Source organism: Oryctolagus cuniculus, chromosome 20, assembly GCF_964237555.1.
Source record: "Oryctolagus cuniculus chromosome 20, mOryCun1.1, whole genome shotgun sequence".
Classification (NCBI taxonomy): Eukaryota; Metazoa; Chordata; class Mammalia; order Lagomorpha; family Leporidae; genus Oryctolagus; species Oryctolagus cuniculus.
The window spans coordinates 38,890,838-38,918,621 of NC_091451.1; the positions used below are offsets into that span (position 1 = coordinate 38,890,838).

The 27,784-nt window shown below is 60.8% G+C and overlaps 1 protein-coding gene across 1 annotated transcript; it reads left to right on the top strand.

Annotated features, from left to right (window-relative positions):
- Positions 1–4,373: 4,373 nt before the first annotated feature.
- Positions 4,374–25,884, top strand: OTUB2 (OTU deubiquitinase, ubiquitin aldehyde binding 2). Its single transcript, XM_008251288.4, has 6 exons — positions 4,374–4,578; positions 18,015–18,110; positions 20,357–20,475; positions 21,691–21,775; positions 22,053–22,247; positions 23,232–25,884. Exons 1-6 carry the CDS (start codon positions 4,576–4,578, stop codon positions 23,436–23,438), a joined length of 705 nt encoding a protein of 234 aa, XP_008249510.1. The 5' UTR covers positions 4,374–4,575; the 3' UTR covers positions 23,439–25,884.
- The last annotated feature ends 1,900 nt before the right edge of the window (positions 25,885–27,784 follow it).

A 27,784-nucleotide genomic window follows, 5' to 3' on the forward strand; every position in this document is an offset into this window, starting at 1 on the left:
ATGCGTCACCCACGTGAGACTCCCGAGGCTCTCGGCCCCTGCCTCTGGCCAGTTCCTATAGTTCACGGGCTCTGGTTTTCCTGTGGGCCCCTCCCTGCGACCACTGGCTCCTGCTCTGAGCGCGCCCCACTTGGTCTCCAGCCTTGGAGCTTGGGTCTGATCTGAGTCCTGCTCTCCACATAGGAAGCTGGCCAGACAGGGGTCACAGGAAAACCCTGGAAGGGGCTCCCTCACGAGACCCCTGCTGAAAGGCGCTGGGCACGCCCACCTTTGCTCCCACCCCCACTCTGGGGCTGAGGTTCTGGCCGGCCCCGCTCATGGCTCAGGAGCTGCTGCGGCTCTTGGGAGGCCACAAAGTGGCAGCCTGGCCTAGGGCATCCATGAGGGTGTCTCAAGCACCCTGCGGGTGCTTCTGGGGAAGACTCTGGCACCATCTGCTGTCCAGCCTCGCTGGCCACGGCGTGAACTTCCTGCAATTCTGTCATGCACGAAACGCTGAACTCACAGAGCCCAAGAGAGGGAGCCTGGCACGGGGCGGGTGTCCAGGGCGGCATGAGCAGGTGCATGCGTGAATGTGTGAGAGACTTAGGGCCATGGCGGCCCCCTGCCGCGGCAACTCCCTCACGGGCACCGGAACGCGGCTTGCAGGCCGTGGTGCCCCCGTGCCCACCATGAGCCCTGACGCCCTGCTCTCTCCACTCCCCCCTCCGGGAGGAAGCTGCAGCTCAGGCGGGCAAGCGGCCTGTCTGAGGTCGCACAGCAGGCCAAGCGGCTGAGCCAGGATGTGAATTCGGGTCTTTGGCCTCCAGATGGAGCAAGTAGCCCCGGGGCGGGACGTGGTTGGGCGGTGAGCAGCGCAAGGAGAGCATTGCCCTGGTGCTCCTGCGTGCTGGGCGCCTTCCTGGTTTGCAATCCTGCGAGAGCGAGCAGCCGGGGCACCAGCTCTCATCACCCGGGCCTCTGCGGTGAGCTGAGCGGAGCGGCGCCCCAGCCAGCCCAGCGGGCAGACGGAGCGGGCAGTGCTCCACATGCAGGACTCGGGTGGGTGGGGCTGGGGAAGGCCTTCCCTCTCGCCCCTCCCTCTCTTCCCCAGGCCACTTTACGTCTCACCTCCTCCTGGAAGCCATCCCAGCCCCGCCTGCCCCAGACCCTGCCACAGGGCTCCTGACGGCCCCTGCCCCTCCAAAGCTGCTGCCTGGCCGTTGGCACGGTTATTTTTGCCTCTACAAGGTGCAGTCTCGGAAGAGAGGCTTTGTCTTGGCATCTTTCCCAGCGCCCAGAGTGGGGCCCGGCACAGGGGAGGACTTCAGGGAGCACGGGTGGGGGCCGGGGGGCACATCCTCATATGCTCGGAATGAGGGTGGGTGGGGACCGGCATGGGGCACAGTGGTGGAGCCGCTTCTAGGAACACCTGCGTCCCATATCCTGGTGCCGGGTCGGAGCCGTCTCCCTGCCGATTCCGGCTCCTGCGAACGCACGGCCCAGGAGCAAGTGATGACTCCACACTTGGGTCCCTGCCGCCCCCCGGGAGCCCTGGACAGAGTTCCCAGCCCCCCACTTCACCCTGGCCCAGACCTGTCTGTTGGGATTTGGGGGGTAAAGCTCCGAGAGACCATCTCTCCCTGTCTCTCTACCTTTCAAATAAATACAATTTTTAAAAAAGAATAAATAATGGGGCCGGCGCAGCGGCGAAGCAGGTAAGGCCGCCGCCTGCAGGGCCAACATCCCATAAGGGTGCCGGTTCCAGTCCCAGCTGCTCCTCTTCCAATCCAGCTCTCTGCTGTGGCTGGGAAAGCAGTAGAAGATGGCCCAAGTCCTTGGGCCCCTGCACCCACATGGGAGACCTGGAGGAAGCTCCTGGCTCCTGGCTTCAGATCCACGCAGCTCCGGCCATTGCGGCCATCTGGGGAGTAAACCAGTGGATGGAAGACCTCTCTCTCTCTCTCTCTCTCTCTCTCTCTCTCTAACTCTGACTTTCAAATAAATAAATAAAATCTTTAAAAAAAATAAAGAATGAAGCAATGAAACTCCCTCCCGTAAATATCTCTCACTCCTATGCTTTCTAAAAATCTCCACTTAGAAACAAAAAACCAAATCATTCACCTAAAGAGTGGCTGGCAGGCAGAACAACAGAGAGAGAGACAGGCGGAGAGAAAGATCCTCCACCTGCTGGCCCACCCTCCAGGTGGCTGCAACACTGGGGCTGGGCCAGGGGCCAGGAGCCGGGATCCTGCTGGGTCTGCACGTGGGTGGCAGGGCCTCAGACACTCGGGTCCTCTGCTGCTGCTTCCCCCGGCGCATTAGCAGAGAGCTGGATCAGAAGAAGAGCAGCCGGGACTCGAACCAGTGCTCAACAGGGAGCCAGCATTGCAGGCCGTGGCTCAGCCTGCTGCACCACCGCACCGACCCCTCTTGTGGTTCTTCACGCCGTCAATGGCCGGTTTTAACCTTTCCCTTTCCAGTGATTTTCCATGAACTATTCTAGGCAGGCCGCTGCCGCCTGGGAGATGAACAAGCAGTGAGAGGGTGAGTGCTGAGAGCAGGAGAGCCAGGCTGAGGGACAGGGGCTCCACGTCCACCTGGGCGGGAAGAGCAACCGAGATGGAGCGCCCAGGCCCAGAGAGGTGCAGTAACTTGCCAGAGGTCACACAGCATACAGGCGGCAGAGCCCATGGCCACCCTCCCCTTGCTCCTTCATGGCTCCCTATTGCCTTTAAGTTCAAACCCCTCCCGGTACCCATGGGGCCTGTGGGATCTGGCCCTGGCCACCTCTCCAGCCCTGTCTGGAGGACTCTAGTCAGACTGGTCTGTCCGAGTTCTAGAATCCACCAGAATCCTCCTCTAAGATCCTCCCCTCCCACGCCCACTCGCTAATGTTTTCTCCTACTCATCCATTTGGTGCATTCCTCTTGTTCTTTTTTAAATTTTTAAAGAGATGTATCTATTTGAAAGGCAAAGTTACAGAGAGAGAGAGAGAGAGAGAGAGAGAGAGAGAGAGGTTCCATCTACTGGTTCACTCCCCAAATGGCCGCTATGGCCCAGGCTGAAGCCGAGAGCCAGGGACTCCATCTGGGTCTCCCACATGGGTCCAGGGGCCTGAGGACTTGAGCCATCACTCCTCCGAGTCAATCGAGGTTCTGGGGCCGGGTACTTGGCTTAGTAGTTATCGTGGTGGCCGGGATCCGAGTGCCTGGGCTCCTGGCTGTTGACAACCGATTCCTGCTCCTGCAGACCCTGGAAGGCAGTGCTGATGGCTCAAGCCATTGGGTTCCTGCGTCCACGTGGGAGACGTTGACTGAATTCTAGCTTCAGCCCCCAGCCGTTGCAGGCATTTGGGGAGTGAACCAGCCGACAAGAGTGCTCTGTCTCCTCACTGCTTCGCTCCTCTCAAATAAAAATAAATAAAATAAAAACAGCGCCTGACTCACACTGCCTGGGGGCTGAGTGACTCACGTGTGTGCCGCGTGGATCTGGGCACGAACCTTCATCTCCCCGTGCCTCAGTTTCCCCGTCTGTAAAGCAGGGGCCGTAACAGCAGGACCCACCCCACAGTCTTGGGTGGACGTTCGGAGGATACACATTGGGTGTTGGGGCTTACGGCAGGTGCTCTGTTGCCCTGGAGCTGGGAAAACTTGGCCGGTGCGGCGCCTGGCCCTGGGGCCTCTGTGGACCCCCCACACCCCACACCCAGGAAATGAGGCCAGCGTGGAAGACAAGAGCCCAGCCGCGTGCCTGGGCCGGGGGCTGCTGGAGCTCTTCCGCACCGCCCTAAACTGAGAACCCCCAAGCAGAAGCCCGGAGGGGCCGCGCAGGGAGCCCCGCCCCCGCCCGCGGAGCTGTGAGTGACCGCGTCTGCGCCCTGGTGAGGAGCGGGGGCGCGGCGTGGGCCGCCCGACTCGCCCGCGGCCGCAGCGTCAGCCGCCGCGGAGGTCCGCTCGCCTGCAAACCTTAATTTGGTGCGCGGCGACCACTGATTGATGGGTGCACGGTGGTGAAATATTGTTTAGAAGCCACACGGGAGCAGGTGGGTGACTTCATGTTCCTGGACACGTGTTCCCTAAGTGCCTGGCCTCTCATCTTGAGCAAACTATGCTTATGCGACCTTGTTTATGAATTAATGAGGGCCAGCTAATCTTTCAGAGGACTTCAATTTGCAGTTTGGCTCAAAAGCCCTTCAGCCTTTTCAAAGGAGGACCTGTCTTTCTGGGTTGGGATAACTCCCTAGCTACTTAAAAGCTTTCTGTGTCTTTAAAAGGGGGCGGTCTCCTGTCAAATGGACCCTAAAGCATAGGCTGAGACCGCGTGAAGTCCCACCCACTTTCTGTGACGTCCAGTGTCCCGGCTTCTGATTGCCCGCTTCCGACGTCAATCGCGGGGCGTGTGTCTTGCTGGGACACAGTGGAGGGCTAGCCTTTGGTTTGCGGAGCGGTCGGGTGTATTCCCCACTCACGCCAGCGCCCTCGAGGGCCCCGCCGCCCGACCCAACGGCGGAGCCGGCCAGCACCTCCCGTGGCTTCCTCCGGCACCGGATCGCTCCTCTCTGGGGCGGAACCTGGCCCGGCGGCTCCGGTTACTATGGTCAGTGGTCGTGGGGGGAAACGCGAAGAGGGAGAGGGATGGGAACACTGTGGGCGGGGTCGCCGCCAGGGCGCATGTGCACTCGCGGGCCGGGGGTCGGGCTGCGGACTCCGTTCCAGGCGCTGTCCCCACGGCTTTCGGGTCCCCGGGAGTGCGGGGAACCCCGGGGGCGTGTTCATCTGTCGCCCGTGCACGTCCCACCAGGAAGAACCGGCTCGGTCCGCTGCCCCCGCTTCAAGTCCGCCCCAGGTGGCCCCGAGGGTGCCGACCCCAAGGCACCAGGTAGGTGCCCTGGACTGGAGCGGGACCAGGAAGCCCCGGAGTGCGGGACGCCCCCTCTTTGTTAAGCGTCCCAGTGGGCAGCTCACGACCCCACTCACCGACCCGAGGGCTCCGCCATGGAAGACCACCTTCCCCAGCCCCAGGCTCCCCAGCCAGTCCATAAGTGGACCCAGAGGCTGCACTGGTGGCCAGGTCGCCTGTCTCTGTGCGCGGCCAGACGTCCACCCAGGCTCGGACGTCCGCAGGTCTTTGACTTCAGATCCACGCACAGTGAGGCGCATGAGTTGGGGGTCCCGGAACACAGACAAGAAAGACCCCTGATCCAGAGTCCGGTGGAGCAGCGCGGCTCCGGGTACCCTCTGAGCCAGGCCAGATCCTGGACTGGTGTGAGAGTGGAGGAACTGAGACCAGACAGGGAAGGGACTGGTACTTGGACTTGAACTTAAACTCCAAGACCAGTGCTCTTTGTGTTGCGCCGGGGACAGGCATCCTGCAGGGGGCTGGGTGTGAGTGGCTCCCCAAGGCCCTTCACGGAGGGTGGCAGCTGGTGGCCTGGCTTGGGGCCACACAGCTCTGGTTCAGCCGTCTCACCTCTACCCCTTGGAGAGCCAGGAGCTTTACCGTTTTGCACATCCCTTCAATGGGCTGCCATGAGGACCCCGGTTCTCCTGTGAGGTGGGTGTGCACGGGTGCCTGGCCCCGTGGACTTGGTCCCCCCCCCCCCATGGCTGGGCAGGAAAATGGGTCAGTGGTGCAGGATGCAGCCGGGCTGGGGCTCGGGTCAGTGCGTGGTCATGGCCAGGCAGGTTCTGGGTGCTGCGTGGGTGGCGGCCAGGGCACCTGAGCCGGGCTGTCCCTCACAATCCAGCTGGGCTGGGGCATGGCCAGGGGCCCTGGGGCCTCCGGAAGGACCCCTTCCCTGCTTCTGCCTGGGGCCCAAGGGCTTACCTGGCTGTGCTGCTCCTGGAAGGCGACCTGGCATCACTGAGCCGCGAGGGAGGGAGCTGGGGCGGTGACAGCTTTAGTCATGCCGTGGTACCTGGAGGCTGGCCTCTGCCCGCTGGCCACCGCAGGGGACTGAGAGCGGCCTGGGTGCTGGGACTCACCTTCTGCCCTTTGTGCTACACAGAGGGGTCCCTGGCTCTGCCTCGCACCCAGCCAGACTCTCCCAAGTTAGGGGACAGGTGGGGTCAGAGCACCATACTGCCACCCCTCCGTGGGGACCTGGGTGCCTGCCTCCCAAACAGGGGAGCAGCTTGGGAACTCTGGGGAGCAGGAGATGTGTGAGGAGTCTCTTTGGCTCACAAGGCGCCTACTGTGTGCCGGGCACCATGGGCCACGTGGTTTTGCGTTGACTGAGTTGGCCTGGCGTGGTTGGTGGTGAGTTGGGGTGGGTGTTTGGGACAGATGTGCATGTCCTTGGACAGAGCCCCTGCTTGGCTTTCCTGTTTCAAACTCCCTGTCTTTGACAAGTCAGCGGAGACTGGCTTGGGCAGTCCCTCAGCAGTGGACACAGGGCTGCAGGGCGAGACCTGCGCCTCCGTTTGCTGAGCCCTTCACTCGCTGTGTGGTCAGCGGGGGCTGCAGAGCAGGGGAGAACCTCCGGGACTGCTTCCCCCCCTGCTCCCGGCAGCAGGAGCCCAGGCTCCAGGGTGGGCAGGGCCGTGCTCCCCGCGAAGGCTCCGGGCAGGCACTGTGGGAGCACAGCTCCGTCTCCACTGGGTGTTCCCTGTGTGTGTCCCCTTCTGACCAGGGTGCCAGTCATGCGGGATGAGGGGCCCACCTGCCCCAGGGTGACCTCAGCTCAGGACAGCCGCAGTGACCCCTTCCCAAATAAGATAGCATTCAGAGGTGTCGGGGTGCATCCTGGAGACAGCGTCCACCCCATGATGCGCGAGACACACTGGTTTTCTGATTTATTTTATTTTATTTGAAAGGCAGAAAGAAAGAGATCTTACATCCACTGGTTCACTCCCCAAATGGCCATGTGGGTGCAGGGACTGGTTTAGGAAGCAGAGCAGTCGGGACTTGAACCAGGGCATGTGTGGGGTGCGACATGGCAGATGGTGGCTACGCCTGCTGCACCACAACGCCAGCCTGTCAGACGCGTATTTGGAGGATTGCTGCGTGCCAGGACCTGGGCATCCAGCAGAGAGAGGCCATGGCCCCGCCCTGGTGGGGTGACATTCTCATGGAGGAAGCCAGAGTGTGCACCCTACCTGATGAAAGGTGACAGGGGAGGCGGGAGGGGCAGCTTCAGACAGGATGGTCAGGCACGGCGTCTTGGAGGAGGTGACGTCGCCCGAGTCGTGTGAGGGGGCAGGGGAGTAGCCAGCCAGCTGGAACAGCATGTGCCAAGGCCCTGAGGTGGACGTGGGTGGAACAGAATGAGGGCCACGGTGACTGGAGAGAGGAGACTGGGGTGGGCCGGGGCCCTCAGGGTCGCACCTGGGAGGCTGTGCGTCGTCCTAAGTAGAGGAAGCCGTAGGAAGCCACTCCAGGTGTCCTAGCCTGCTCCAAGCTCCTGCCACAGACTGGAAGCTTACCAGAAGTCGAGCGGCTCACGATTCGGGAGGCTGGGAAGGTGGGTCATCCAACACCCAGGCGCCTGCACCTGTTGAGGGCTCCTGGCCGCATCATAACATCCAAAGGGCGGGGGCGAGCAGGGCAGGGGGCGAGCAGGGCAGGGGGCGAGCAGGGCAGGGGGCGAGCAGGGCAGGGGGGGAGCAGGGCAGGGGGGGATCAGGGCAGGGGGAGAGCAGGGCAGGGGAGAGCAGGGCAGGGGGAGAGCAGGGCAGGGGGCGAGCAGGGCAGGGGGCGAGCACTCTCCCGCGGCAGCAGCAGGGACGAGGGCGGAACCCTCTTAAAGGCCCCTCGTGCTGTTCCGTGCTATTACAGCTGTTCAGCCTGAACCTGGGAGGGGGCAGACATTCCAGCCACAGCATCCCACCCTCCGTCCCTAACCACCTGTCCTCACCTGCGAAATACACTCCTCCCATCCCAGTAGCCCAAGCATCCTGCCTCCTCCCAACACCCGCTCAAAAGCCCCAAGTCTGGTCTCACCCGAGTCAGTTACGGCTGAGACCGAGGCAGGGTTCGCCCCGAGCGAGGCGCAGCCGCTTGCACTGCGAGCCCGTGGAATCGAGCACGCGACGCGCCCACCGAGGACGCCTGGGACAGGCAGAGGACCGACATTTCCATTCCCAATGGCAGAAGTAGGCAGGAAGAAAGGAGTGGCTGGCCCCAGGTGCGTCCGGGACCCAGCGAGGTGGGCAGCATTCACGCTGGGCAGGAAGGAGCTGGGCCCACGGCCTCGGGCAGCCCCGCTGGGTGGCTTTGCTGGGCTCAGCCCACGTGGGAGCACTCTCGGGGTGGGGAGGGTCTGGTGCCTGCAGCTCTTCTGGGCTGGGGTTCCACGCTGATGGCTCGACAGTTCTGGGGTCACAGTGGTGGCTCCTCTCCCCTGGCTCCACTGGGTGTTCCCTTCACAGGGACTGGGCAGTGACTCCACCCCGTGGCGAGTTTCTAAGTGGGCCTCCACGCTGTCCACAGCATCTTTCAGAGTTACATGGAGGCGCCGTGGCCCTGGAGCTCTTGCCTTCTGGGAGCCTGCAGAGCGAGCACCTCGCGGTCACCTCCGTGCTGACCGCACGTGCATGCAGGCCCGAGGGGCTCCCTGGGGTGGCCCAGGAGCTGCAGCACTGGAGTGCGGGGAGTGGCCCTGGGCCGCAGGGGCTGAGGTCTGAGAGCCTCCCCCAGGCACCCGACACCTCTGAAACAGCGCTGGCTTCCTTGGCTTGCTCTCGGAACGACTCTTCTCTAGCTTTACACGGCCAGGCTGTGAGTTTCCAAATCCTTCTGCTGTGCTTCCCTTTTGATTACCAGTCCCACCGTGAAGAGCCTCTCTCCGCTCCCGTTTTTTTCTCTATGGCTAAAAGGAGCCACACAGCATCCTCTGCTGGTCCGAGACTTCTGCCTCCAGACAGCGCTTTCGGCCATGCGCCGAGGCGTGGGCGCGGCCCAGCAGAGCTCTCTGCCCTGTGTAACGAGGACGGCCCTTTCTCCGGTGTCCAGTGCCCTGTCCCTCGCTGCCGTTGGAGGGCTCCTCAGAGTGGCCTCTGCTGTCCGTAGTTCTGCCAGCATCCCAGCTGGGACCACTCAGGGCCCCTAAAGGCGTTCACTCTCCCCCCAGCTCCCCGCCTCTCCTGGGCCTCACCAGAATCACCCGGAATGCGCCCCTCACAGCAGCAGCACAGGCCTTTCCCAGCCTCTGCCCTGCCCAGTTCCAGTACCGCTTACCTGGTTAGGAGTTTGCTAAGCAGCACCCGCTCCTGGTACAGTGTTATGTCTCGGTCTGGTTGTGCTGCTGCAACAGAATGCCACAGACTAGGAAGTTTGTAATAGCAGTGAGATACACCAGGTTCACAGTTCTGGAGCTGGGAAGTCCAACTTCAGGGTCCCGGGAGACGTTGAGGGCTTCTTGCTGCATCCCACCAAGCAGGCATCCCATGGGAGGGAGAGCAGAGAGGGCGAGAGAGAGCGGGGTGGGGGTGGGGCGTTCCCATGACAACGGCCTTAGTCCATTCCCAGAGGCTGAGCCATCGGGCCCCAAACCCCCGTATAGCCCCTTCCTTTGGGTACAGTTGCGACGGCAGTTTCATCACGTGGTCGGGAGGGGACGCTCGGGCTGTGGCAGAGGCTTAGGAAGCCTGAGCCTTGGCTGCGCGTGGAGAATGGGTCAGGATTGAGGCAGGAGTGGAAGCCAGGAGGCCAGGCAGCGACATGGTGTTGCAGCCCCTCTGGAGGGTGATGGTGCTGGCTCAGACTGGACCCAGGAGCAGAGCCGGGGAGGGGAGAGAGACTGGGAGAGGGCTCCCAGGCCTCGGGGGCGAGCCCTGGCTGGATGAGGGGAGGGAGGGGGTCAGGTGGACAGGAGAGGGTTCAGGGACAGGTGAGTTCAGACGCTGCTCAGACACCCCGGGGGCTGCAGTCCTAGGGATAGACCAGGGCCGGAGATGAAGAGGCGGGGCTGAGTGCAGGCGCTGAAGGAGGGGAGCGGGTGACTAGCGGGACGGCAGAGAAGGGGCCTGAGGAGGCTGGCCCCTGCCCGCCAGGATGTCCACCTCCTGCGCCCCATGGCAAGTGGACTTTGCAGACGAGGTTAAGTTAAGGGATGGGGAGAGTAGCCTGAGGTGTCAGGGAGGGGGGATGATGCGGCCACTGGAGTCCTTTCCAGGTGGGGGGCGGGGCGTCAGAGCCTGTGGGGGCGGGGCGTCAGAGCCCGTGGGGGGCGGGGCGTCAGAGCCTGTGGGGGCGGGGCGTCAGAGCCTATGGGGGCGGGGCGTCAGAGGCTTGGGAGGCTGGGCGTCAGAGCCAGTGAGAGGCAGGGCGTCAGAGCCCGAGGAGGCGGGGCGTCAGAGCCTGTGGGGGGCGGGGCGTCAGAGCCTGTGGGGGGCGGGGCGTCAGAGCCCGTGGGGGGCGGGGCGTCAGAGCCAGTGGGAGGCCTGCAGGGGCCTCCAGGCGTGGAGAAGGCAGGGAGGCGGGTCCTACACTAGGGCCTCCCCAGGGCACACGGCGCTGTGTTGTCTTGGCTTAGCCGGAAGCCGGGTTCTCGACTCCGGACCTCCGGCACCATAAGATAATAAGTGTGTGCTATTTGAAGGCTCCGAGCTCCTGCTGATTTGTAAAGGCAGCCATGGGAAACTCACGCGGGACAACAGGTCTCCCCTAGATCCGTGGCCTCTAGATGTTTCTGATCACACGCATCCCATCTCTGCAACACGTTCCAGCACTCCAGACACACGCTACATGCCACACCTCATACGTGTATCTCATCTCATACTCCTTGTATGTATCACACACCTTACTCCATACATGTGTTCCGTGCAATGTTCCATACGTGTACTACAGTCCTACCCATATATGTAGTACATGTCACACTCCACATATGCATCACACGTGTATCACATGACAACATATGCGTCACATTCCATGTGGGTATCAGTCTCCATCCATGTATTACACAGCATATTCTTTAAGATTTATTTATTTATTCACAAGTCAAAGTTATACAGTTACGCAGAGAGAGAAGGAGAGGCAGAGAGAGAAAGAGAGGTCCTTTACCCTATGGTTCACTCCCCAGTTGGCTGCAATGGCCGGAGCTGCGCTGATCCAAAGTCAGAGCCAGGAGCTTCTTCCAGGTCTCCCACGCGGGTGCAGGAGCCCAAGGACTCAGGCCATCCTCCACTGCTTTCCCAGGCCATAGCAGGGAGATGGATTGAAAGTGGAGCAACCAGGTCTCGAACCGGTGCCCATATGGGATGCCAGCGCTGCAGGCCAAGGCGCTAACCCACTGCACCACAGCGCCGGCCCCTACACAGCATATTCTATGTGTGTATTACATGTCATATCCCAAGTCAGATTTCTTTTAAAGATTTATTTTATTTATTGAAAGGCAGAGTTACAGAGAGAGGGAGAGAGAGGTCTTCCATCCGCTGGTTCAGTCCCCAGATGGCCGCAATGGTCAGAGCTGTGAAGATCTGAAACCAGCAGCCAGGAGCTTCATCCAGTCCCACATGGGTGGCAGGGGCCCAAGCACTTGGGCCATCTTCCATTGCTTTCCCAGACATGTTAATAAGGAGCTGGATCAGAAGTGGAGGAGCTGGGACTCGAACCGGTGCTCATATGGAATGCCAGTGTCACAGGCAGTGGCTTAACCTGCTGTGCCACAGTGCCAGCCCCCCACCAAGGCAGATGTTTAAAGACATTTCCATCCAGCCCCTGTAATAGACCACGTGGAGACCCCAACCCCAGATGAGTAAGGCCGGGACTGGAGCCCTGGTGAACCGCTGGAAGTGACCGGCCCCTGAGAGGACAGGGCGGCCTGGTGCTGACCCCTGCCCTGCTGGAGGGGAGCCTGGAGGCTGCGACCTCCTCTGTGAAGGAGCTGGTAGCCTGAGGCCGGGCTAGTGCCGGGCTGTGCTGCTAGGAGCCGGACCTGCTTAGCGAGGCTGCCTCCCAGCGTGGGTCGGGCTTGCCTGGGCCCCACAGGGAGGCCGAATGCCCCAGAGCCAGAGCTGCAGGTGCAATGCACACAGAGGCCCTGTACAAGGGCACGTGGGGGGGGGGGGTCACAGGCAAGGCGTGAGTGTGAGGCCAGCCTGTTGTGAAATGTGTTCCTTGCCTCAACGTGCTAAAAACTGTTTCCCGGTCAGGTGCCATCCGTCTGACTTCATTAATTAGTGTCTATTTGCAAACCAGCAATTAAAGAGCTAAATCCTTTCGTGTGGCCCAATGAGGTCGGACAGGACAGTCAGGCACAACCTGCCTGTCTCTTCTTTCTCCATCACTCCCTGGACCTCCGCAGCCACGGTTTAAAAAGCTGACCCCGGTTATGGTCAGCCAGGTCAACCCCCGAGCCTTGTCCCTGGTCTGCGGGTTAATGTTCTAGCCAGTTTTCCATGGCTACCATAAAATTCCTGAGGCTGGGTCACATCGTACACACAGGAGGTCAGGTGGCTCACGGGGCTGGAGGTTTGGGGCGTGGCGCCCACTTGAGCTGGCTTGAGGGAGGACCTGGGGTCAGGTGACATCCCAGGGGCAGGAGCGCATGCCAAAGAGATTTCATTATCAAGGGAAGCCAGAGAGGCCGGAGGGCCAGATTACTCCTTGGTGGCAGCCATCCAGCGACACCTAACTCAGGGAGCCAGGAGAGCCACCTACTCCTTCCAAGGGCAGTGCCCCCAGTGGCCTAAGGACCTCCCACTAGCACCCCCAAAGGTCCACCACCCGTCGATCCTGGGGGATGGCTCGGACAACGGCTCGTGAGTGGAGGGTGGGCCGAGCTCTGTGTGTCTCTCGTGCTGCCCTGCTGTGTTGGCAGCGGCAGGGCGAGGACCTCCTCGGGCTGCGGATGATCCTGGGGTGTGCAAACCTGCTTGTGCCCCAGGTGCCCTGATTCGGCACACCGGGGACTAGAAGGGGCTCTGGAGCTAACTCGCGGCACCGCCACCCGGGAGCCTACACAGTGTGGAGTGAGGGCAGGGAGACCCCACAGCATCTCCAGGAAGATGTGTGTGCAGACCTAATACCCGCAGGTGCAACTCTGGGCTTGAAAAGACAGACACAGGCGTGAGTGTTGTGGCGTGGGAGCCAGCAGCCCATATAAGCGCTTGTTCGAGTCCCAGCCTCTCGGCTTCTGATCCAGCTCCCTGCTAATGCACCTGGGAAGGTGGCAGAAGACAGCTCAGGTCCTTGGGCCCCTGCCACCCAGGTGGGAGATCTGGATGGAGTTTCAGGTTCCTGGTTTTGTCTAAGAGTGAACCACTGGATAGAAGATGTCCTGCCCCGTCCCCCTGTTGCTCCACCTTTTATATAAATTAAAGAGTAAATGTGAAGTTCCTAGAGATGGCAGAGTGGAGTGGTGGATGCCGGATACCAGGACGGGGTACAGGGGTGGGGCTCGGCGTGCCTGTGCAGAAGTCGAGGGAGCTCTGGAGAGGGGCAGCGGTTACAGTCACCCTGATGTGGAGGGACTGGTTGGCGCCGGACCACACACCCTCAGCTGGCTGAAATGGTGCCTCTCGTGTTACAGATGCTTTACCATACAATTTAAACTCATCTTTATTTCCGTTTCTCCACCATGAGCTCTGAGAGACAGGCAGCTGTTCTGTAGTACAACCCGTGGCTCCGAAAGACCCCAGCTGTCATTTCAAATCACTGAGTGCAAAAACCGCGCAGACAAGCCCTCCGGGAGGCCAGGGAGGAGCTTCTGCAATGATGTGGGCCAGGGGCGCGCCGGGGGTACAGCAGGTGCACCTGCTGTTTGCCTGCATCTCCCGTTTGTCACCTTGCCGTCCGCCCGGGGCACAGCCACCACGGAGTTCTGAAGCTCTGGGATCCCGCGGATATTCGCCATGTGAGCGCAGAGTTGACCGAACGCCGGTGGTCGTTTTGTTCTGTGCTGATGTCACACTTCCATGATGTAGAACAGCTCAGAGCCGGTGACTCACTATCAGCTTGCTCTAACACTGAGGTCAATAAAGCTAGATTTGTGTAAGCTTAAAAAAAAAAAAAAAAAGGATGCAGGGGCTGGCGTTGTGGCCCAGTGGGTTAGTCAACCACCTGTGATGCTGTCCCATATGAGCACTGGTTCAAGTCCCGGCTGCTCCACTTCTGATCCAGCTCCCTGCTAATGCGCCTGGGAAAGCAGCAGAGGACGGACCAAGTCCTTGGGCCCCTGCACCCATGTGGGAGACCCGGAAGAAGCTCCTGGCTCCTGGCTTTGGTTCAGCTCAGCTCTGGCCATTGCGGCAAATGCATTTGGGGAGTGAACCAGCGGATGGAAGACCTCTCTCTCTCTGCCTTTCCAAAAAAAAGGCAGCGAATGAAACTGGAATGATTGAGTTCGTGTCCGAGGTCTGTGCACTCCTCAGGAGGGAGGGGCGAGGAGGCGTCGGCCCAGAGTGACCGCAGAGCTGCCACACGGTTAGAAGGTGTGAAGTGAAGGCCGTGGGGCCAGAATAACTCGCTCCTGACGTGGGTGATGTGGACCCTAGTGCGACCCCAGCCTCTGTCTGAGGGGGCTGGGGACCCTGAGCATTTTCTACCACGGCAGCGCTGGGCAGGCAGAGTCCTGAGTCCAGAGCGACCACTGCCAACCCCCGGGGACTCCCAGCCGTGGAGCTGCCGGATCCGGGTCACCAAGGGCTGCGAACTCCAGCCGGACCAGGCCGGCATACAGTGGAGATCCCAGGAATGAGGTGGTCTCCAGTTGGCGCTGTGGACGTCCTTTATTTTAATGCCTGTTTTTCCCGCTTTGGTGGGCAGGCTGTGCTTTGATGCTGCAGAGGAAGCGTGCAGCCTTGCCTGGTGACGTCAGAGACACGGTGCTCACCGTGACCGTCCGCAGAACCGGAACTGGAGCCGTTCGTCTGTCCCTGGGCTATGCAGGCAACCCACAGGAGAATTCCGGAGTTGGCCGGCTTTTGGCTTTGAGCTTTAGTTCCTTTCTTGCTGTTTAACGAAGGCCTGGCAGATCCGCCCGTGGGGAGGCGACCGGGCCCTCTTCACTTGCCCTCGCAGCCCCCCCTGCGCTGCTCACTGGGGACGAGGGCCCACCAGGCGGCGGCTCCGGGCCTGTGACCGACCCTGCAGACAGAGGGGCCGCGCGGGGGCCGAGGTCTCCTGTGGAAGAGACTTGACCCAGTGCTGTTGAATGCAAACCCGAAGGCTGGCTCCGGGAGACTGCGCGAGTTAGGACAGCGTCAGGGATCCGGCGTGGGGAAGGGGCGGGGCCAGGGTGTGAGCTCTGGCAATGATAAGGCTGTAGGATACAGGAAAGCAGTAGACGAACCCCAAAACCTGGATGCTGCCCCCGATGGCGGACCTCTCATTTTTTGGGAGGATGTTAGTCTTTCTGGGGGTGGAGGACTGCCTGGCGGGTGAGGTTTACCACTTGTCCTGTAACGTTTCCCTGCAGGACCTGTAACCAGAGATGGATGCATTTCTTTTCAGTTTCCCCGTTACCCATACCTTGACGGTCGTCAGGCCGTGTTTCCTGACGTGCATCAGCATTCGTGCGGGTGTGCTCGGGGTACGTCCCACCCCGCCTCTGGTTAAGAGGAAAGCCTCATCGTGGTGTGCAGGAAACACGTTTGGCAGAGTGGTAGCTCTCGTCAGAGCGTGTTCAGTGTCTGGGTGGCAGTGTGCAAAATGTTTTTATAGTAAATGATCTGATGTTTGTGTTCAGGCATCGGCAAAAAAAAAGAAAAAGGAAAAAAACCTAGCACGCGTCTGGTGTCCCCTGTAGGTTGTCCCCAGCGCCCTGGCTGTGGCGGGCGCCTCTCAGACACTGGGCCCCCGAGTTGGGGTCTTCAGCCGGGAGCTGGGGCAGAGCTGTGCTGTCCTCCTGTCTGGGGAGGCCTGAGAGTGAGGAGGCCCTGACTGCCCGGCACAGAACACTCCCCGGGGGTCGGCAGTGGTCGGCTCCGGACCCAGGACTCTGCCTGCCCAGCACTGCTACGGTAGAGAGTCCTCGGCCGGCCGAGCCAGCCAGATCTGTTCTAAATCACTTCCTGCACAGGGCTCCAGGTATAACAATGCGTACCTCACAGGGTGGTTGTGGGAAGTAGCTGAGATAATGGGGTAGGCAAGCCTCTGCTCAGAGCTCGCATGCAGTAGGTACACAGTAATGGCACCTGTTATTAATTCACACCTCTTGGGCTCAGAGTAGCAACAAATTATCAGACCATCCTCCACGTGTTGGCTTTCAACCTCATTGTCACAGAGTGGCTGCTGTAAAGTAGACATCGCATCTGCATTAAAGGCAGGAAGAAGGAGGGAGAAATATGACGTTCCTTCCGTGCTATTTCCTGTAGGAAGTTTCTCCCCAACAAGGCTGAGGGGGCACATTTGGGTGCCCCAGAAAGGGAGAGGACAGGTAAAATGTGAGTTCAAGCCTGAGTCTGACTCAGGTCGGATAGGGAGGCCAGAGAGGCTTCATGGAGGAGGTGACTTTTGTTCATTCACTTAACGTCTCATCCCCTCCTCTGGGCCAGGCCCTGTGGTCAGGGGCACAAAGGGGACGCAGCGAGCCCCAGTGACACTAAGTGTCCATCAATGGATGTAAAACGAGATTTTCACTTCCAGGCCAGTGAACACCAGGCTTTGTTGCATAAACGTGGCCTCTGGGTGTGCGTGGGAGCCAGGGTACTTACGTAAACCCTAGACTTCCCGTGGCTTCAGCACCGGTTCTTACAGGGCTTGCAAGGCAGCAGGGAGCCCGGTGCCTCTTCTGCTTGTCTGAGCCCAGCTGGCAGGCAAGTGGGGAGCTGGCCACGCAGAGAGGCCGCCCACACTCCTGCTGGCCTTGAAGCTTCCTCCTGCCCTCGCCCTGCCGGCCTGGAGAGACCCTGACTCCCGGAGGCTTCTCTGGGCTGGAATTGACCCCGAGTCAGCGCCTGGCTGCAGTACCAACTCTTACCAGTAGGCGGTGTGTGACGCTGACCTCCATGGCCTTTCTGCTCTGTGCCCTCCCAGCTCTGAAACTTGCCCGGCAGCCCCAGACCTCCTCTGTGTGCCGGTGCCACGTGGTGTGGCCTCCTCTGGTGGCCTCTGCATCTCATCACTTTTTCCTCTAGACAGGGCAGGGAGCTGGAGGTTCTTACCTCTGTTTCCCCAGCGTGGGTCATAGAGCCTGGCGTGGGCTGAATGGTCAGGAGTTGTCGCACGAATAAAAGGATGGGTGGATGTATGTATGTGTGTATGTATGGATGGATGGGTGGGTGGATGGGAGGATGGGAGGATGGATGGGAGGATGGGTGGGTGGATGGATGGATGGATGGATGGATGGGTGGGTGGATGGATGGATGGGTGGATGGATGGATGGATGGATGGGTGGATGGATGGGTAGATGGATGGGTGGATGGATGGATAGATGGATGGATGGGTGGGAGGATAGATGGGTGGGTGGATGGGAGGATGGGAGGATGGATGGATGGATGGGTAGATGGATGGGTGGATGGATGGATGGATGGATGGGTGGATGGATGGATGGATGGATGGGTGGATGGATGGATGGATAGATGGGTGGATGGGTGGGTGGGTGGGAGGATGGATGGGAGGATAGATGGGTAGATGGATGGGTGGATGGATGGATAGATGGATGGATGGGTGGGAGGATAGATGGGTGGGTGGATGGGTGGGTGGATGGGAGGATGGGGGAATGGATGGATGGATGGGTAGATGGGTGGATGGGTGGATGGATGGATGGGTGGGAGGATGGATACATGGGTGGGTGGATATATGGACAGAAAGCATGGAGGACACAAAGGAGCTTGACTTACTGCAGCATGAAGATTGTTGGGTTTGCGTATTCTAGTCTATAAAATGAACCAGTTTGTGAGCTACAAGGTGAGTTTCCTTGTGACCACGGGTGCCGCTCTGTGAAGGTGCCACCCTGACTGTCCCCATCCCGGGTGTGTGACAGTCCATGCCAGGCAGGCATCCGCGATGCTAGGGACCTGGTGGCACGTGCCCGTCGTGGGCAGGTGTCGTTTCTGTTGGTTGGAGCCAGCAGCCGGGGGCCAGCGCTCAGTGCACCCCGTCGGTTGCTTTAGAGTTCATCACAGCGCTTCGTGTGCCCTGTCTTTCAGAGTGAAACATCGTTCAACCTCATATCCGAAAAATGCGACATCCTCTCCATTCTCCGGGACCATCCTGAAAACAGGATTTACCAGAGGAAAATCCAGGTGAGGCGGAGCGGAGGGGAGAGAATCCCAAAGCAAACTGAGGCTGGGAGCAAGCAGGGCGCTGCGCTTTGGAGGCGGAAGGCTGAGCGTTTGCACCAGGCGCCCGGGACGTTAAAGGCACAGGTCAATGTTGGCCTTAGCAGGAAGTCCGGTCACTGTCAGAAAGTAAGAAAGCGGCTTCCGAGAGCTTAGCTCCCTCCCACGCGTTCCCTATGCGCGCTGCGTCTCGAACGTGACTCCGTGAGGTCAGAACTTTTGTTATCCCCATTGTACCACTGGGGAAACTGAGGCATAGAAGTCGAACAAGGGGCGTTCAGGAGCCCGGGCAGTCTGATCTCAGAAGCCATAGGTGCGGCCAGTGTCCCAGGGGCCCTAGAGGGAAGGCACACCTGCTGTCCCAGGGGCCCTAGAGGGAAGGCACACCTGCTGCCCCGGCGGAAGGGGGTGGTCGCTGGGAGACCTGCGGGGCGGCCCTGCCTCGGCCTGCGGGTGCATGTGCTCTGGTGCCGGCGGAAGAGCTGCCCCAGCCCCTTAGGACCCCCCAGGTTCCTCTCGGACAGGCAGCACTGGCCTGCGGGCGCACGGGTCTGGGCAGCGGCTGCGGTGGCCGAGTTCAGCCCCAGGGAGCATATTGTAGACTAGAATACGCAAACCTAACAATCTTCATGCTGTAGTAAGTCAAGCTCCTTTGTGTCCTCCATCCTTCCTGTCTGTCCATCCACCCACCCATGTATCCATCTTCCCATCCATTCCCCCACCCACCCAGCACTGCCGGCTGGCACGTGGGCTCTCCCTTTCCCGGGGGTCGTCCTTGGAGAAGAGATGAGGACAGGGTCTCTGGCGAGCGCCACCTGCTTCCATCACGGGCCAGCGCCAGCTCTGAGCCTCCTCATGGCTTCAGTGCCAGTGGGGACTGCCCGACCGCTGGAGAACCCCACTCTGTGCTGTCCGGACCCTCACTGTAGCCCCACAGGCAGAAAGGGGGACTGCAGGCCACTTCAGAGGGAGGGGCAGCGTGAGGAGGCCAGGCCTGGTGGGAGCCTTTGGAGGGCTGCCCGGGATGCTGTGCCCAGGATGCCCGTGTGCCCAGAGTTCCCATGTACCCAGGGTGCCCGGTTTGCCCAGGGTGTCCATGTACCCAGGATGCCTGTGTACCCAGGGTGCCCATCTACCCAGGGTGCATGTGCCCAGGGTGCCTGTGTACCCAGGGTGTCCATGTACCCAGAGTTCCCATGTACCCAGAGTGCCCAGGGTGCCATGTGCCCAGGATGCCTGTGTGCCCAGGGTGCCTGTGTACCCAGGGTGCCCGTGTACCCAGGGTGCCCGAGTGCCCAGGGTGCCCGAGTGCCCAGGGTGCCGTGTGCCCAGGGTGCCCGTGTACCCAGGGTGCCTGTGTATCCAGGATGTCTGTGTGCCCAGGGTACCTGTGCAACCAGGGTGTCTGTGTGCCCATGGTGCCCATGTACCCAGGATGCCCCTGTTCCCTGGGTGCCTGTGTACCCAGAGTTCCCATGTAACCAGGGTGCCTGGTTTGCCCAGGGTGCCCGTGTACCCAGGATGCCTGTGTTCCCAGGGTGCCCATGTACCCAGGGTGCCTGTGTGCCCAGGGTGCCCGTGTACCCAGGGTACCCGAGTGCCCAGTGTGGCGTGTACCCAGGGTGCCCATGTACCCAGGGTGCCCGAGTGCTCAGGGTGCCGTGTACCCAGGATGCCTGTGTTCCCAGGGTGCCCATGTACCCAGGGTGCCTGTGTGCTCAGGGTGCCTGTGTGCTCAGGGTGCCCGTGTACCCAGGGTCCCCGTGTACCCAGGATGCCTGTGTTCCCAGGGTGCCTGAGTGCTCAGGGTGCCGTGTACCCAGGGTGCCATGTGCCCAGGGTGCCCATGTACCCAGGATGCCCGAGTGCCCAGGGTGCCGAGTGCCCAGGGTGCCGAGTGCCCAGGGTGCCCGTGTTCCCAGGATGCCCGTGTTCCCAGGGTGTCCGTGTTCCCAGGATGCCCGTGTTCCCAGGGTGCCCGTGTACCCAGGGTGCCTGTGTGCTCAGGGTGCCCGTGTACCCAGGGTGCCCGTGTTCCCAGGATGCCCGTGTTCCCAGGGTGCCCGTGTACCCAGGGTGCCCGTGTTCCCAGGGTGCCCGTGTACCCAGGATGCCCGAGTGCTCAGGGTGCCCGTGTACCCAGGATGTCCGTGTACCCAGGGTGCCCGTGTGCCCAGTTGCTGCGATGTCCCTGTGTCCTTCTCCCCCAGGAACTCAGCAAACGGTTCACGGCGATCCGCAAGACCAAAGGGGATGGCAACTGCTTCTACCGGGCCTTGGGCTACTCCTACCTGGAGTCCCTGCTGGGCAAGGGCAGGGAGATCCTCAGGTGAGTGGGGCCGGTCCTCGAGGCTGTGTTCTCTGCTGGGGTTACCCAGGCGGTGAGCTGGAGGGCTTCCCAGCAGAAGTGTCTGATGTTAGGGAAGCCCAGCTGCCCACCCTGGTGGAGCTGGGGGCAGAATCGCGACCTCCCAGGCCCTCTGCCCCCCCCAGCTTCACGCAGAGTCTGGGTCGACACAGGCGAGATGCACCGCACCTGCCTGGCGCTTGCTGACTCACTCCAAAGACAACACAGCAAGCAAAAAGGCTTCCCCTGCTGTTTGGAGTAATTCCTGCCCTCCCAGGTGCTGAGTGCGTGTAACCCAGCTGGGCTGGATCTGAGGGTAACGGCACAGAAGGCGGCTCTGTCTGGAGCCTTCGTCCCATGGAGGCAATTTTTTAAAAGATAGATTTATTTATGTATTTATTTGAAAGACATAGTAACAGAGAGAGAGAGCGAGGTCTTACATCTGCAGGTTCACTCCCTAAATGGCCGCAATGGCCAGAGCTGAGCTGATCCGAAGCCAGGAGCCAGGAGCTTCCTCCGGGTTTCCCACGCGGGTGCAGGGCCCAAGGACTTCTGTCATCTTCCACTGCTTTCCCAGGTCATAGCAGAGAGCTGGATCGGAAGTGGAGTAGCTGGGACTGGTGCCCATATGGGATGCCGACACTGCAGGCAGAGGCTTAACCTTTTACGCCACAGCGCCAGCCCCTGGCAAAACTTCTTAAAGATGTAACAGTGGCTGGGCTCTCCCAGTGGACACAGCAGAGCCGGCACACCCTAAGTGTGGGCAGGGGGAGCGGCAGGTGTGGACAGGTGATGCACGAATGGGGAGTGGCTGCGGGGGTGAGGCTGGTGCACGGGTGGGGGCCCTCCCTGGACCTCTTTGGAAACGGCCGTGTCCTGACGCTGACGTGGTATGGAGAAGCAGGCTGCGTCGGCCTCTCCAGAGGTCCCAGTCGGAGACGGTGATGAGAAGGCAGGGACCATGGGGCCAGGAAGGCGGCATGGATCAAGGGACATGTCTGGGGGAGGAGAGAGTGAGGGGTGATGGCCTCAAGTCCTCATCTGTGACATGGGGTGGCCAGCCACCTCCAGGGTCCCTCCTGGGAGGGAGACAGAGCGGTCAGCACAGCCCCCGTCCTGCTGGTGACAAAGTCCTACTGAGTGTGAGCCACAGCGCCTCCCCGTGGCCCCCGTGAGCATCGGTCTCCTGTCCTTTAGGTTCAAGGAACGTGTCCTGCAGACCCCAAATGACCTGCTGGCCGCTGGCTTCGAGGAGCACAAGTTCCGGAACTTCTTCAACGCCGTGAGTTGGCCTGGGCCCGCTGGCAGTGCAGAGGGAGCAGGCCCCAGCCAGAGGCCCTCAGCTGCCTCCCTCTCCCCACTGACTTCCTGTCCGGTTAGTGGCAGGGCGTCCTGCCCCAGTCACCGGTGGAGGGAGACCCAGCCGCTGGCCCCGGCTGTGCCTCCGGGCTGAGGTCCCGAGCCCGGTCCCTGGGCTTCAGCGGAGTCTCAGGCTGATTCGGAGGGGGCCGGGGTGGGTCTTGCCCGCCCTCACCCCGGCTGATGGCGGCTGGGCGCAGTTCCACAGCGTGGTGGAGCTGGTGGAGAAAGACGGCTCCGTGTCCAGCCTGCTGAAGGTGTTCAACGACCAGGGCACCTCGGACCGCATCGTGCAGTTCCTGCGCCTGCTCACGTCCGCCTTCATCAGGAACCGCGCCGACTTCTTCCGCCACTTCATCGACGACGAGATGGACATCAAAGATTTCTGCACTCACGTAGGTGCTCGCGCCGCAGGCCTGGGGGACGCGGCCCCTGGCCCTGGGCCCTGGTCGGGGCTCTGTCTCTTACGGACTTCATCCCCCCGCGGGTCCCTAACCATGGATGTGGGTATCACGGCTGCGGGTCAGGCTCCACCAGGGCAGACAGCACGCTCCCGACGCTCGGCCCTCTCCAGGCCTCAGGCGGCCCCGCTGAAAATGAAGGGCTTGGGCTGGCCCTTCGTGGACTGGTTTTCAAAACTGCTCGGCAGCAGCCCGAGCCTGTGTCTTTGTGTAGCTGGGTGGGGCCGTCTGGGCCACGGGCTGCACCAGGCCTGCAGAATCTGTTCTGCCGAGGCAACGGCGGGAGAAGCTTGAAATCCAGTGAGCTGTCACCGGCTGTAGTTGGTCATTTTGTATGAGTGGCCCGAGAAGGGTGTTGCAAAATATCCAAATAGTCCTTGGCAGGAAAAAAAAAAAAAAAAAGAGGCTTTCCTTTCTTATTCCTATTTATCTGAAAGAGTCGCCAGTATTTAAAGACTGGACAATCACCCTTCAGCATCTGGACTCGCCCACCATCCACCCGCCCACCCCCTACTCATCCCCTGGCCCACTCACCGGCCTGGCTTCTAGAAGCAGTGAGCTTGGAATCTCACAGGGTCCCTGTTAGCCCTGAGAGTCTTGGAAAAACCCCTTGCTCCCTTTTAGAGCCTCCAAGGTTAGTGACCCCTTCTCAGGCACCAGTAGAGGGTCTGTCTGCAATTAAGAGAGCCAGGTGCAAGTCTTGCATTTCTGGCGATTTCCAGCTGTGCTGCCTGCTCTGCGTGCACCTGTGTTTCCGCCCTGAGATGACGATGTCGGCTCAGCTGCCTCCTGGGCTGTGGGGAGGCAGCTTCCCAGCGCAGAGGCTGCGACCGTGACCTGGGGGCCAGGGTCGAGCTCACGGGCCATCCGCCAGGTCTCCCTCCTGAGCTGGCTTGTCTGTTCACTTTGGCCTTACAGGAAGTGGAGCCCATGGCCATGGAGTGTGACCACATCCAGATCACAGCCCTGTCCCAGGCGCTGAACATCGCCCTGCAGGTGGAGTACGTGGACGAGATGGACACGGCCCTGAACCACCACGTGTTCCCCGAGGCTGCCGCCCCCTCCGTTTACCTGCTCTATAAAACATCCCACTACAACATCCTTTACGCAGCCGATAAACATTGATTATTTAGGCCATGCAGTGGCACCTGCCACCTAACGGGACTGCATTCTGTGTGGAACATTCCGGCTTTTCAATTTGTTTAAGCGATTTAGACTGTAGCAAGAAAACGTACAGCCTTTTGGCAGAGCCACGGGGACGGAGGCCTGACCCGCTGCGGACAGTGGTACTTGGTGCTGTTTTTAGTATTTATTTTGACGGAGGATCCAATGCCTTCTTACCGTGGACCAGGAAGCCAGGGCCCCTGGCTACACACCCCAGCTCCCTGTGACACCCTGGACAGGTCACCCGCCCTCTGGGCACCTGTTTCTTCCTCAGGAGGCTCCTGCCAGAACTGACCTCCTAGGGCATACAACCAAGGATCTCTGGTTTCTGCTCCCCAGGGGCAGGGTCCGTGCATAGGGGAGAAAAGGCTCGGGGGCCACCGTCTGGCTTCAGGCGACCACCAGGTCGACAGGGAGAGTTGCCGGGCTGGCCCTGGTGGACGGCTGAGCCGAGTGCGGCCTGTTGAGGTCAGCTTCGTTAGGAGAGCTTTCTCGTGGTTCCCCACCGTCTCTTAAGCTTTTATGCCAAAGTTCAGAAAGGGGTCTTGAGCATGAAGTTCAAGTTGCTGGGGTCCCCACTTCCTTTCTCAGGGCTGGAACTGCCTAGACAAAGGCTGGAGCAAGAGGAGGGGCTGGCCCCGGACGCCGCAGCTCTCCAACAAATCCTGATAGTAGAGTCCGGGTGCTCAGCTGGGTGCAGCACCCGCAGCCGCTCACGCAGCCGAGCTGAGCAGAGCTGCGCAGAGCGGACGTTGGCAGGCTGTCCTGTGTGACTTCTTTCCCCCTTCTGCCGCCTTCGTGGGCTGGCAAGAGGTTAGCCAGGAAAGAACAGACAAGCTCTGGGGATCGGCAGAGGGGGCCATGCCCGTGGCGGAGCCCGCCTGAGGGCCCTGGCCACGCCCCTGAGGTGACCTCCTCATCTTGCTGCCTCAGGCCTCTGTCCTTGCTGGCGGGCGAGATGGCAGCAGTGGGGGCCCGCGCTGGCTGGCAAGTCCAGGGTGCGAGCTGCCTCTGGGCTGCTTCCTGGACTGACCACCTTCTCGCAGGTTTCATCCTGCAGGCATTTACTGGAATTATTGGTGCTGTGAGTCCACTGGCAGCCGGCCTGTGGACGGACCCCAGGGTCTGGCAGACTCAGATCCCTGTCACCCTGTGTCACCCTGCCTTCCTGAAAACCAGTAGCCGTCTTAGACGCGAGGGTGCTCTACTCCAGCAGGGGCCTGGCTCCCACACGGCCCTTGGCTCGAACTCTCCCGTTCCCCCAGCGACGTGTAGCTGAGCCTCACCTCTGACTCTGCCCGTGGCCCACCCTGCCTGGGTCGGAGTGCTACGGCCCCGACAGGCGCCTTGGAGGAGTGGGGGCCCGTGTCCTGTGTCCTTGCCAGACCAGCCTCAGAGCACCATTTCCCGTCTGAAGGGGGTGCACGTCCAGGTGCCCGCCCGAGGCCCTGGGCTCTGCCGAGGGCTCGCTAGTGCTCCTCCGGGCGGCTCTGCAGCCACAGGAGCGGCAGTGCCGCCACCTCTCAGCACCGCGGGGTGGCCGGTGCTCCCCAAAGCAGAGCTCGTGTTCGGGCAGACCGACAGACACACTTTCTCTGGGGCTTCTCCTGGGCTGTGCTTCCGGGCCGGAGCCCGCCCCCACTCCGATGCTGGCAGGGGTTCCCCCCAGTTTGGGGCCAGGATGCCAGGCCCCGGCCGAGGCAGGTTACGCTCCTCTCGGTCTGCTCCCCTTTCACTGAACCTTCGCCCTCGTCCCCTCCACATCTGCACTGCTGTACCCCGAAGCACAGCTCTGTCGGGAGAGGACGGGACATGGGGACTGGATGAACGCAGTCACCCCCAGTGCCCCGCTGGTGCTCGCTCTCCTCTTCGCTCTCTGTCCTCGCGCGCAGAGCCCTCGCTTTCCAGACCAAAAGCTGGAAGCCAACTTCCTGTAAGAGCCTGTCTTTATGGCTTTTTTCCCCAAAGGAATGTAAACCAACAGAGAGCACTGGCCTTGCTTATGACTGGGTTCCTATTTTAAGCACAAAAAAAAGGGGCTCTGGAGCCAGACCAGCCAGGTTCAAATCTCCAGCTTTGCCACTTCCTCTGTGTGACCTTGGCCAAGTCACTTGAACTCGCTGAGCCCCAGTCCCACACCTGTGAAATGGAGACAATACCTCCACATCCCAGAATTAAGGGTGAAAGTTGAGCCACGTTGCAGTGCCTCTGGGCTTCCCAGACAGTGGGGCTGCCAGGGAGACCACAGACGAGTCCAAGAGGCAAACACGTTGCCACCTGGGCAGGAACGGGGCACGATGGGGCTGTGGTTGTGCGGGGTCGGCCTGTGGGACGTGGGCCGAACCCTACAGCCGCCTTGTGCAGCTGGTGAAACATTTTCCTAGCATTAAAATGATTTCCGTAACAACTTTTGTACTGACTTTAAAAAAAAAAAAAGATTTATGTATTGGAAAGGCAGAGCAACAGAGAGGGACAGAAAGATCTTAACATCCACTGGTTCTCTCTCCAAACGGCTGCAGCAGTCAGGGCTGGGCCAGACTGAAGCCAGGAGCCAGGAGCTCCATCCTGCTCCCCTGCATGGGTGGCCGGGGCTCACACTTGGGCCATCTTCCGCTGCATTCCTGGATACATTAGTGGGACACGGATCACAAGCGGGGTGGCTGGGACACAAGCCAGCACTCTGGTATGGGACGCCAGCATCGTAGGTGCAGTTTAACCAGCTGAACCCCACCACCTGTCCTTGTCCTGACTTAATATGGGGTACCTGGCACGCAGCCAGAGCAACACTTCCTTCCTGTGGGGCTTACCTATGGGGTGGATTATCTGGGGAGGGACACGCCGAATGGAATGGTGGGGGTAGGACACTCAGGAAGCGCTGCTGTAGACCTCACCAGAGCCTCAGCTGGCCAGGTGAGAACTGCCTAGAAAGCCGGCACTGTCTTTCAAAGCCTGTCTACTTAGCTCCTCCGCCAAAGAAGAGGCTGCCATTGCAGAGGGCAAGGGCAAGGGCAGGGCAGTGACCGACGGTCAGCGGGGATTGTGTTCCACTGTGACAAGAGACCTCAGAGCTCCAGGGCTCAGGTGCTGCTAGGTACCGTGTCTGCCTGAGTCCCTGCCATCCCCAACAGCCGTCGGGAGCTGAACTCACAGACCGTGGCACTTGCTCTGGCTTTCTGCCTCCTCCTCTTGTCCCGGTCACTGTGGACGCTGGGCGGGGGGACACTCCTTGGGGACACTGTTTTCTGAACTTGCCCTAGGTCTTCCAGAAGGAAGATCCACTGAGTTCTAATCCCAGCCGTGCTAGCTGGCTACCGTGAGCCTGTCTTAACCAGTGCTTGCTTCCTTAGTCACAAAGAAAGGACAGTAAGACTAACATGGTGGCCTTGCAGAAGACAGAAGAGCTGGAAGGGACAAAAATGGTTACCAGTGCTGCTCGTTTGGTTAACAGTGGCACCAGGAGGCCCGTGGCCCTTAGCACAGGGGCTCAGGGGTCCTGCCGCCGCCCTTCCGTCTTTGCCCACCGTGAGGCTGAAGGCGGTTGTACTTGGCTCTCAGAGCACCTGGCTCCACTGCACTCTCTTCAAATCCACGGAACCCCTTAAATCCAAGCAGCACATGGACTCCAGTGACCGGCTGTTCGGCAGCCTGAGCTGTGCAGGAATGTGGTGTCCCTGTGGCTGGGGCAGCCCCAGGACGCCACTCATTCCTCAACGGTACTTACTCCAGGCTCGCCCTAGGCCTGGAGAGCCTCTGTGCCCAAGGAGCTCCACCAGAGAACGCAGAGTGACAGGTGCCATGGGGGTGGGGGAAGCAAGCAGGAGCAGCCCCCAGCCCCACCGGAGGACATGCAGCAGTTCCAGGATGCAGAGGGCAAAAGGCAAAGTTCGTTCTGTACAAACGTCAGCGGAAGGGGTGCCCTGTGTCAGAGGCGGGCAGTGGAGAGGAGGCGCCGCGGCGGGCTCTGTCAGCTCTGTGCCGCGAGGGAAGCCTGGGCCAGAGCCTCGCGTCCACCCCCAGGTGGGTGACTCTCAGGGTCTCAGACATCAGCCGAGAGAGGGGGGCGGGCACGGTGCCGCTGAAGTGCTGCTGCGGGAAGAGCAGGACAGCCTGGGGCCCGAGAGCCACGTGCCACAATCACCTGCTGTTCTAGTCACACCCCAAGAGCAGCCCGAAGCAGGGCCCTGGGAAGGTTCCCACCCGCCCTACCGAGGGCCTAGCGCTGTGTGGGCCCAGGGGAATCACTAAGTTAGCGGTGAAACAGAGCGTACCACCACACCCATCTTCTGGCAAAAAAAAAAAAAAAGCAG